The sequence below is a fragment of the Mandrillus leucophaeus genome, unplaced genomic scaffold, assembly GCF_000951045.1.
Source record: "Mandrillus leucophaeus isolate KB7577 unplaced genomic scaffold, Mleu.le_1.0 Scaffold1164, whole genome shotgun sequence".
Classification (NCBI taxonomy): domain Eukaryota; kingdom Metazoa; phylum Chordata; class Mammalia; order Primates; family Cercopithecidae; genus Mandrillus; species Mandrillus leucophaeus.
The window spans coordinates 183994-196009 of NW_012099921.1; the positions used below are offsets into that span (position 1 = coordinate 183994).

A 12016-nucleotide genomic window follows, 5' to 3' on the forward strand; every position below is an offset into this window, starting at 1 on the left:
ACGATCTTGGTTCACTGCAAGCTCCGCCTCCGGGGTTCAGGCCGTTCTCCTGCCTCAGCCTCCTGAGTAGCTGGGACTACAGGCGCCCGCCACCACGCCCAGCTAATTTTTTGTATTTTTAGTAGAGACAGGGTTTCACCGTGTTAGCCAGGATGGTCTCCATCTCCTGACCTCGTGATCTGCCTGTCTCAGCCTCCCAAAGTGCTGGGATCACAGGCGTGAGCCACCGCACCCGGCTGACACTGTCTCTTAAAAAAAGAAAAGAGGCCGGGTGCGGTGGGAGGCTGAGGTGGGCAGACCATCCGAGGTCAGGAGTTTGAGACAAGCCATGGCCAACATGGTGAAACCCCATCTCTACTAAAAATACAAAATTACCTGGGTGCGGTAGCCCATGACTGTAATCCCAGCTACTCAGGAGGCCGAGGCAGGAGAATCGCTTGAACCTGGGAGGTGAGGGCGGCAGTGAGCCAAGATCGCACCACTGCACTCCATCCCGGGCAACAAGTGCAAAACTCCGCCTCAAAAAAAAATAGGGGGAGGGGGAAGAAAGGAAGAAAGAAAGAAAGAAGGAAAGAAAGAGAAAATAAATGACAGGAAACCTAGGGTTGTCACAACAGGATGTGTAAAACAGGGGTGTTCAATCTTTTGGCTTTCCTGGGCCACACTGGAAGAAGAGGAATTGTCTTTGGCCACACATAAAATACACTAACATTAATGAGAACCAATAAGCTAAAAAAAAAAAAAAAAAAAATCACACACAAAATAATCTCTTACTGTTTTAGGAAAGCTTACGAATTTGTGTTGGGCTACATTCAAAGCTACCGGGCCGCATGTGGCCCGAGGGCTGCAGGTTGGACAGGCTTGGTGTAAAATCTCTATTTTGGCAAATCTTTGAGCACAATCTCCAACTGTATGGGCTGGGGATATGAAGAGAAACATCCTGGGATATCTCAGGTCCTACTCTTTACTTTCAGAGTGAAGAAGGGACCAGAGAACCAGGAAAACAGCAGAATCTTTAAGGGAGAATCAAGGATATTGGATACAATTTCTTAAACTCAGAGGGAACACATAGGGATTAGTTATAAAATCAGAACAGTAACCTCAAAAGGGAAATCTTTCGTAAATCAAAATTGCCAAAATATGAAACATTTTCTTTTTCTTTTTCTTTTTTTGAGACAAGGTCTCGCTCTGTTGCCCAGGCTGGAGTGCAATGGCATGATTTTGGTTCACTGCAACCTCTGCCTCTCAGGCTCAAGCAATTTTCCTGTCTCAGCCTCCACTGCGCCTGGCTAACAAAATGTTTTCTTAAAGGCAATATTTAAAAAAGAGAAAATACCTACACCTAATGAGAACCTGATCATGACTCCAATGGTGGCTAAAAAACAAAGGCTGCTGATCAGCTAACTGGTGCAGTACTCAGGAAAGCTATGAAAACCTAAGGAAGTGAGAAGCCCAGGCCCAGCATTCTTAATTATTTGGGTGTAATATTCACGTATGTTAGGGGACATTTCTGTAACTGGAATGAATACTCTTTAATCTCCAAAGAGGTTTAAATGCTTGGAAATCTGCCAGAGAATCTCACTATTTCTAAGAGACTTACTAATAATCTGAGCAAATCTGCACAAGAAAAACCTAGAGTCTCTAAAGAATTCCCAAGGGCTTTGCAATTGTGGAATTTATTGCAAATAAAAGAATTTCAATAGACTTTACAAAGGTAAAAGAACTGGGTTATGACATCCAGCATTGTGACATGGTAAAAGCAACGGACTTCAAATCTGGCTCTGCCATGCATGGACCAGAAGACCCTGGACAAATCCCTTAACTTCTCCTGGTTTCTCTCTTTTATAAAATGAAGGTCATTTAGAAGGTTCATTAGATAGAGAAGGTAAAAGCTGTTATAAACTATAAAGCACTTAGCAGAGCTCCTGGCATATTCTAAATACTCACTATTATTAGCTGGACCTGGGAAACGCAAAGCCTGCTTTAAATATGAAGCCCATCTCAGAGGGGGAAAAAGTTCCCTGGATAACAGCTATGGTGTTGACACAATAGTGCCTGACTCCGGCAAAATGCCTATTACATCAAAAATTGATCAACTAAAATGTCAGCCCATCTACCTCAACTCTTGACCAATTCCAAGAAAAAGGATTCTACACAGCATTCTATTTTGGCTTAAAAAAGTTGTCAGGCTGAGAGCTTTGATCAAAGCTTGATGCTAGCCAATTTACTTACTTGCCTGACATTAAGTCTAGTTTAAATTCTTCTAGACTCCTTGAATTAAATCTGGAATATAGCTTACCAATCTAAGTAGACAGGCCAATTAAAGTAACAATTTCAGAGAAATGATTCTTAATCAAGAGTAGGTGGGGCTGGGTGTGGTAGCTCACGCCTGTAATCCCAGCACTTTGGGAGGCCGAGGTGGGTGGATCACCTGAGGTCAGGAGTTCAAGATCACCCTGGCCAACATGGTGAACCCCTATCTCTACTAAAAATACAAAAATTAGCTGGGTATGGTGGTGAGCACCTGAATCCCAGCTACTTGGGAGGCTAAGACAGGAGAACTGCTTTAACTCAGGAAGCGGAGGTTGCAATGAGTGGAGATTGCTCCACTGCACTCCAGCCTAGGCAACAGAGCGAGACTCGGTCTCAAAAAAAAAAAAAAAAGAAAAAGAATAGGTGGAACTTGGGCACAGTGGTGCACACCTGTAATCCTCACACTTTGGGAGGCCTAGTGGGTCCTGAGGTTAGGAGTTTGAGACCAGCCTGGCCAACATGGTGAAACCCTGTCTCTACTAAAAATACCAAAAAATTAGCTGGGCATGGTGGCGCGTGCCTGTAGTCCCAGCTTCTTGGGAGGCTGAGGCAGGAGAATCACTTGAACCCAGGAGATGGAGGTTGCAGTGAGCCAAGATTGCTCCACTGCACTCCAGCCTGGGCGACAAGAGTGAAACTCCGTGTCAAAAAAAAAGAAACAGTAGGTGGAATTTCAGAAATGCCTAAGATTGGTAGAACAAGGATAGGATATATAGCTTGAAAGTCATATTCAATATAATAATAATTGTATATGGGAAAGAAGTTATTATTGTTTCTATAATACAAACTTAAGAGAAAGCAAGATCAAATACTCTTGGCTGATAAGGATAAGAGGTTGGATATTATAGACTGGCGCGGTGGGAGAGTGTTTCTCAGAATGAAGAGGAGGTATGAGATTTTTGTTTCCCAAAAGAGGCCATGAGTTTTAAGATTAAGGAACGCTGTTCTACAGGAAAGTTGAAGATTCCTGGTTTAAATGGGTAGTTGGTCTTTTGTGAAGTAGCTTTTCTGCAGATGTTGCCAAACTATACCTACACTGAGGAACATTCTCTGAAATAGCTCTATCATTAGGCTAGAGGAGTTTTTGTAAAAAAAAAAAAAAAAGTCATGCAGCATGCTTAAGAAGAGAAATTTCTTGGTTTTCAGATACCATTATAAGTTTTTTCTTTTAATTTCATTTTATACCCATTCCATAAAGCACATAAATAACTAGTTTCTTCTTTGCATTAGCTGCTAAGGACTGAGAGTCAAAGCTATGGATCTATTCCAGTAGACAACAGAATCTTTTGATATGTCCTGTAGGTACTAACCTCACCTCTGATTTCTTTCTTTCTTTTCTTTTTTTTTTTTTTTTGAGACAGACTCTTGCTCTGTCATCCACACTGGAGTGCAGTGGCGCGATTTTGGCTCACTGCAACTTCAGCCTCTCAGGTTCAAGAGATTCTCCTGCCTCAGCCTCCCAAGTAGCAGGCATTACAAGTGACAGCTACCACACCTGGCTAATTTTTGTATTTTTAGTAGAAACGGGGTTTCACTATGTTGGCCAGGATGGTCTTGAACTCCTGACCTCAAGTGTTCTGCCCGTCTCAACCTCCCAAAGTGCTGGAATTACAGGCATGGGCCACTGTGCCTGGCCTCCTCACCTCTGATTTCATCCTTTTCTTCTCCCACATTTCTCTCAACCCTGAATTCTTCAATTTTCTACTTCACCACATAGTACTGGAGGTATCTTTATGGAACAAGACAGTATAAATAAGTTTAAAATATGCAAAGCACTGCAGTAGGGACTAGTGGATATCAAAGGATGAATCAGAGGCTGACTGTCTTAATGCCCTCCAGGAGTTGGCCCTCTGGTGGGGCAGAGAGATACACATAAGGCAAACCACTCTGAGGCCAATGTTCGAGAGGAGCACGAACAAAGTACAGGACAGTGCGGAGCAGGAAGCATGACACGGACTCAGAAGCTCCATCCGGAGTAAGAAACACCCCTTTCTGGAGCTCCCTGAGCATCTCTCTATCATCGCACTTATTTTTATTTACTTATTTTTTTGTGATTGCTGGAAGAATATCATTATACTTAAGATCCTATGTGGAAAAACCTGTTTATGTCCATTGCCCCTGTTAAGGTACTGAGCATGAGGGACATGGTCTTATCCATCATCTTTGTATCCCCAGGGCCTGGCCCCAAATCTGGCACAGAGTAGATGCTCAATAAATGTCTGTTAAATGAATGAGAAAGCTTTTAGTAGGTACGGAAGTGACCAGGCACTCCAGGCAGAGTGACCAGCATAAAAAAGCCAGAATGTCTGTGCCATAAGACCAATGTCCAGGATGCAAAAATGTGAGGTCTGGTAAGAGTGCAGCTGGAAAAATCCTTAGGGCATAGAATGACACATGGAAGGCAACATCTTCACCATTTTCTGGTAAGCCCTGCACATTCTAGTTTTGATAATGCTTTTAGGTTACACAGCATTCTTTCTACATTCAGAGAGGTTTTATTTGCTAATTGAATGACAATAACTATGGTGGCTTTACAGTCACCATAGTTGTGTGTGAAGGGTCATATTTGCTATTTTACTTCTGAAAGCCTATCTGGTATTACTTACTGTTCTAGCAGGAGACAATAGTGGTGAAGATATACCTGGCCATAAAACAACCTGAACAGGCCATCCTGACTGAAAGAGCTGCTTGATGAAGGCAGACATCCATTTACCTAGCTAGAACCAGCTGGGTCATCTCTGAAGTTTAACAGTGGCAAATGTCATAAGAAGAGGCCCACCCCTCAGATTCTGAAATCAGCCTCCCCATGTTCTGAGAGGTTAGCTGGACTTGGTAAAAGACTTATGCAAATACCAAGAAATGCACTCAGGATAACAGAGACTTTCTCTGTTCCAAGCCCTGGGTCTCTAAGAAGGAAGCCTGTGATTCCTTAAGAAAAATAACAAATGACAATACTTCTGCCATCAAGAAAGAAGACACGAGAAGAGTCTAAGCCTAAGGACACATACAAAAAAGAAGGAAGCAGGATTAACAGTTAAAAATCTGGGAAGGGTACATGCTGTTTAAATGGAACCGTGGAGAGAGAAAGTTTTCAGATTCAAATTTGGCAAGACCAAGAAAATGTACTTACTAAATAACAGGAAAGTACAGATCACTTTAATGATTCATATGCTTTGCCTCCAAATAATAGCTCAACAACAATGCTAACTGAAGCTACTGCCTCTGGCTACAATGCATGATTATACTGAACACTTAATATATGCTGTTTCAGGCTACTGAGGAAAGACAGTACAGCGTCTATGAAATGCTCCTGTCCTGGGGGAGCTCACAATCTGCCAAGGACCTCAAGGTCATATCCACAAACTTAAACAAACAGTGTAAGGGTGCAAATGCTGAGTGACAGCAGAACTTGTGAAGATGGTAAGACTCAGATAAACAGAAATAAGATGACATAATACAAGTGGAAACACTCAGGAAAGGAGAAAAAAAATAATACTTTTAGACAACTGGTTGTGAATGAGAAAAGTGTTTTTTTTTGAGATGGAGTCTTAACTGTGTCACCCAGCACCCAGGGTGGAGTGCAGTGGTGCAATCTCAGCTCACTGCAACCTCTGCCTTCCAGGTTCAAACAGTTCTCCTGCCTCTGCCTCCCAAGTAGCTGGGATTACAGGCACACGCCATCACAGCTGGCTAATTTTTGTATTTTCAGTAGAGACATGTTGGCCAGGCTGGTCTCAAACTCCTGACCTCAAGTGATCCGCCCGCCTCGGCCTCCCAAAGTGCTGGGATTACAGTTGTAACCCACCACGCCCAGCCCAAGTGAGGAAAGCATTAATGTCTTCCTTCCACTAAGTGTATGAGGAGGAGGGACTGGATAGATGAAGACATAAGTACAAGGATGTTTGCACTCATAAGGATGCTTACTGTTGGCAGAATTCAAAGTTTGAATTCAATGTAGGGAAAAGGTAGTATGAACACAATTTATGGTCCACACAAGAAGCACTTCTGAAAGTAGAAGGCAGGCTAAAACTAATTATTAATAACAGGTGGTAATTATCCAAAATAGGCATAGACTGGCACACGGCAGGGGGACCAGTACACAAGCAACAGAGAGCCACTGAATAAGTATTTCTGGATTTAGGTGATGGCCATGAGAATGGAATGATGGGGTAAATGGAGGACTTAGTACATGGCTAGATATGGTAGGGAAATGGCAAATCTAGGTGAATATTCCTTCACATAAAACATGAAATTTGGAGGGGAAGTTTTCAGGAACTTGAGTTTAAAGATGGGACAATCAAGTGGAAGTGTCCAGAGGAAAACAGAGACATGGAACTAGAGCTGAGGACAGACACTGGAAATAATATAAAGAGATTGATTAGCCGGAGGTATAAGAGCAGACAAGTAACAGCCAAAGAGATAATCCCATTATCAATTTCTCATTTAAAGTTTGATAGTTTTCATACTCCTCTTCAATTCCTTTCACTCACAATGGTTGAGCCCTCCCAATTCTCCACTTGCCCTGCCAAATCTCAAACAGCTTATCACGCCACTCAGTTAGCAGAGAAAACCTCTCTGGCATTTCTCACATTTGCAAAGAGCTTTTAGGATATATTTGCTAATAAAATTTAGTTGTTGCTTGCATCCAGCAAAGGAGGAAAAATAATACTTACATAAAACTGGTTGTGAAAATATGCAAGGGAAAAAAGTATTAATGTTTTCCTCCCAGTACATTTATGAGGAAAAATCTGGAGTAGATGAAGATACAAGTACATGGATTTTTTTTTTTTTTTTTGAGACAGAGTCTCGCTGTGTCTCCCAGGCTGGAGTGCAGTGGCGCGATCTCGGCTCACTGCAAGCTCCGCCTCCCGAGTTCACGCCATTCTCCCGCCTCAGCCTCCCAAGTAGCTGGGAATACAGGCGCCCGCCACCATGCCCGGCTAGTTTTTTGTATTTTTAGTAGAGACGGGGTTTCACCATGTTAGCCAGGATAGTCTCATCTCCTGACCTCGTGATCCACCCGCCTCGGCCTCCCAAAGTGCTGGGATTACAGGCTTGAGCGACCGCGCCCGGCCTACACGGATGTTTACACTCAGGCAAGCTAGGATCACAGAGAACCCTAAGATCCCAACCTTGGCCAGCAAAGCACACTGCTTCTCCCCTAGAGTAGTCCTAGAAAGGCTAGTACAAAAACCAGTGTACTGATTAGGCTGAGCAGTGAACTGCATCTTCCACAGGTGATAAGGGGGGAAAAAATGGAATAAATGGCAATTTTCTGCCACTCCACACAGGGAATGTTCAGCTTCTGGTTCATGAGAAAATACAAGTACTATACAAGCCTCACAGACAGGTTCAAAAAAGCATTTGTTATAGCAGTGATTTGCCAAGTTTCATATTCTGTTGAGAATATTAAGAGCCCATATCCAAAGTTGGAAGGCTAAAGCCTGGTTAATGGGTTTAGGAAGGTACTATTCTCCACAGGGGAGGGCTTCAGAAGAGTAATTGTCCCTGTTCTCATGCCATTAGCATTACCGCATAGACTGATTTCCACTGCAGTTGAACAAATAATAGAAACTGTTCAAGCGGCCTAACACAGATAACTCACTTTAAGACTTCACATTAATACAAGAGAACAGATAGAATTAAGAGTATTTGGTGCTCAAAAGATATTTACTCTATACTCCCTATTTCCCTCACTGCCTTGATATTAAAAGAAAACATACAATTGGGTTGTGCACTCACTACTTTAAACTGCCTGCTTTAAGTCTGCATTAGAGAAATGCAAAGTCAGGCACTTGAGAGAACAGCTTCAGACAAATGAGAGTTTAAAGACACCAAGCAGAATGCTTGTCCTCCAGTCCTTTCCTCTGCCTCTAGATGCTAACACACACTTGCCACGGTGTAGAAAGGGCTGAGAATACCTCAAGTGTAGAAAGGGTTATGACTTTTTATAACCAAGTGAGATTTTCTGAACATCTCAGCAACACTAACTGGGTTTATACACATCTGAGTCATGGGAAGAATCAATTTTATGACTAAGAGATTTCCTATGAATGTCAGTGGCTACTTTTGCTTCACACACACACACACACACACACACACACACACACACACGCAAAACAGAAAAAAAAAAAAAACCAGTTGTTAGTATCAGAGCAACCTTCTTAGCTGAAGGACTGTTCACACTAAGTCTTTATATCCCCCAAGGGGTACTAAGAACCAGCCAAGGAAGGCAAATTTCAGAAGCTTTCCCAACAAACACAATTCAGGGATAAGGGGTTCAATGTGCAAAGTCTTTTATTTAAAATTTTAAAAGTTAAGACTTACGACCACCTCAGTATATGCCATTCCTATTAGAAGGAGGTATGACGGTTTCAAACTCATGCAGAGCTGCATTTTCATTTACAAGTCTCTGTAGGCACTTTAGAAGTGAAGCTTGGCTTCAAAATACAAACACTGGGGGCTTTGGCTCAACCTTTTAATATAAAAAATTCACTGATGTACAAAAATGTGAAAGTGTGACAATGACAATTATGAAATCCTGTGACTGAAAGTCCCCTCAAGTGCACTCTGTGGTGCACATGTGCCCGCCCACACAAACTCTGGCGTGGAAACATAAACTAATGCAAACCAGTGCTACCAAGAAGCACCAACACGTGTGTTCTCCAGTCCACCAATCACAGACCAGTATCTACTCCAAACATCCAGTAACGAAAAGTATGGCATCTTCCCAGGAACAGCAAGGCAGGTTTCTTACTCACGATGAACCAGCACGAATAAACCCAGCAAAAAGAGCACTGCATACTAGAAAATAAACACAGAACCACACGTCAGAGAAGCATTGAAAAGTTCAAGGGTTCTTAGAGTTAATTAATAAACTGGTCTTTGTGAATATATTACTAAACTACTCAATTATTCTTTCATCTTTTAGCTGTAATCCATTTAAAAGTTTCCAATACTAAGCAAAAGATCACATTTCTTTAAATAATTTTCTTTTTTTTTTTTTTTTGAGACACAGTCTCACTTTGTCACCCAGGCTGGAGTGCAGCAGCAACCTCCACCTGCCATATTCAAGCAATTCTCATGCCTCAGCCTCCCCAGGAGCTGGGATTACAGGCATGTACCACCACACCTGGCTAATTTTTTTGTATTTTTAGTAAAGACAGGGTTTTGCCATATTGACCAGGCTGTTCTCGAACTCCTGACCTCAGGTGATCCGCCTGCCTCAGCCTCCCGAAGTGCTGGGATTACAGGTGTGAGCCACTGCGCCCAGGCTAATACTTTTTTTTTTTTTTTTTTAATAGACACGGGGTTTCACTATGTTGCCCAGGCTGGTCATGAACTCCTGGGCTCAAGCGATCCACTCACCTTGGCCTCCCAGAATGCTGGGATTACAGGCGTGAGCCACTGCACCTGGCCCAAAAGATTACATTTTTAATAAAACAAATAATACAGGCCCTTACCTTAAATTTAGGATAGTCATTCATGAGGATTGTCACAATTCCAATATAAGGAACAAATCTAAAACAAACAAAAAACTGATTATCACAGAATTTCCGATGTAAAGCAGCTGTTGTCATTCACTGAATATTATCAATATCTTCTATAGAATACTAATTTTCAATTCACAAAGTTCATTTCTATATACTGCCCTATTTGATCCTTTCAAAAGCCCAAGTGATAGTAAAGTTAAGAATATCACCATTTTAGAGATGAGGAAACAGATGATCATGCCCAAGGTACATGGCTTGTGTGTGGCAGAACCAGCACCAGATAGATCCAAGGTCTTAGATTTCCAGGTGGTGACTCTAATGCTACATGTTGATATAGTGCTAGGGGCTAGGTTTATCATCATATAACCTTCAAGAAGCTGTCAATCTAGCTAGGGAGACAAAGCAAGCACAGCCAGAATATTACAAAGTACTTCATGTTAAGTGGCCAAAAAGTGAGTGTAAGAGCTCATTATAGTACTTAGGATTTTACCACCTTCTCATTTGTTAACCACCTGTAATCTGTGTTTGGTCCTATTAATCTTGAAACTTTTCTAGAACAGTTTTCATCACCATATGTAGCTAACCAGTCTCAACTCCCATATTCCTTTCCATCATGGCACCATTTGACTTTCATGACCACAAATATGCTCTGGAAATTCCTCCTTCTTGGTTTCTTAATGTACCACAAATTTGTTTCTTCACCTACCTCTTTGGTTGCTACACCTTCTTTTCACTAGCTCTTTCTAATTCCTCATGCCCCTAAAGTTTTTCTCCTCAACTAAGCAAAACCACCTGTTAGATGATCTTACAACACCTGATACATTTCCTTTGAGGTCTTTATAACAATTATACTTTTATTAAATAATTAGTTGTACGACAGATTCTATACATGTCTGTCTCCCCTGCTAAACTAGAAGCTCTATAAGGGCAACAATGATGCCTATCTTGTTCCCCCTGTACCCTCAAGGCCAACATAGTACCTTATACATAGGAGATATCCAGTATATCCTGCCTGATTGAATGTCTGAATGTCCGGGCCTCCTCTTTTTGCTCTCTCTTGGGGAAATCCTATTTTCTCCCAGGGCTTAAATTCCTCTCCATGCAAAAGACTACTTTGACATCATAAGAATTCAGGGCAGAAAGAGAAAATTAGCAGGGTACTATCGATGTGAGTGGAAGAGGTGGTTAGCAAATGTAAAACTTTCTTCTTTATCCTCCTCTTCTATCGCTGGACTCCAGAGCGGACTGGCAATATTGTACTAAGCTAGAGCCTGTCATAGGGAGGCTGAGCTGAAGTGGAGGCTGACCTTTGCACACTTTAAAATTGCCCAGATACTTTTATTCAGGGTACCTACCTACAATCTTTGCACCATGCCAAACACAGCACAAACAGAAATTACCTCCCACATAATATCTACACCATCAAAGCCTTAGGCAAACTTGAACACACATTTTGTTTCGGACACATTTCACTTCCCTTTAAGAACTCCCCTCACTTCTGTCTCTTGTCCTCACCCCTCCCTGCTCCTCTCCCTTCTGGCAGGATCACTGAGACCTGTCTCTCCTGCCCCAACCCCAAACTCCCACTAGTGTTTCTTAAAGCCTAGACCTCCTCTGTCACAAACACTTGATGGCTTGTTAAAAATGCAGATTCTTGGCTGGGCACAGTGGCTCATGCCTGTAATCCCAAAACTTTGGGAGGCTGAGGCAGGTAGATCACGAGGTCAGGAGATCAAGACCATCCTGGTCAACATGGTGAAACCCTGTCTCTACTAAAAATATAAAAATTAGCTGGGCATGGTGGTGCATGCCTGTAATCCTAGCTACTCAGGAGGCTGTGGCAGCAGAATCGCTTGAACCCCGGAGGTGGAGGTTGCACTGCGCCATGATTGCGCCACTGCACGCCAGCCTGGCGACAGAGCGACAATCTGTCTCAAAAAAAAAAAAAAAAAAAAACACAAAAACACAGATTCTTATATCTTTCCCAGATCGACTAAGTCAGGGAATTTCTGAAAGGTGGGGCCCAAATGATGCTCCTGCACATCAAAATTCAAGAAGCACAATTTTAGTGTGAGATGCACATATAGGTGTGTGATGGCAAATAATATCCCTTCTTAGGGTTCATGCTTTCATCTCAACCCCTGGGATCTCCAAGAGCTGAAAAGTAACAGTTGTTAAAGAACGGCATGGCTAAGCTCTAAGAGGATGGA

At 42.3% G+C, this 12016-nt stretch overlaps 1 protein-coding gene across 8 annotated transcripts in view; it reads right to left on the bottom strand.

Annotated features, from left to right (window-relative positions):
* Positions 1-8592: 8592 nt before the first annotated feature.
* Positions 8593-12016, bottom strand: part of SEC11A (SEC11 homolog A (S. cerevisiae)) — a 52873-nt gene continuing 49449 nt past the window's right edge. For 6 of the 8 annotated variants that reach the window (XR_001008125.1, XM_011999307.1, XM_011999300.1 and 3 more), the window contains 2 exons: positions 9777-9834; positions 8593-9117 (listed from right to left, as the gene is read on the bottom strand). Coding sequence is in view for 6 of the 8 variants with exons in the window: in XM_011999307.1 (XP_011854697.1) it covers positions 9067-9117; positions 9777-9834 (109 nt within the window). In the remaining 2 variants the exon portion in view is untranslated. Of the gene's footprint in view, positions 9118-9767; positions 9835-12016 lie in introns of those variants that run through there. The other 2 variants (XM_011999256.1, XM_011999292.1) reach the window with 2 other exon arrangements.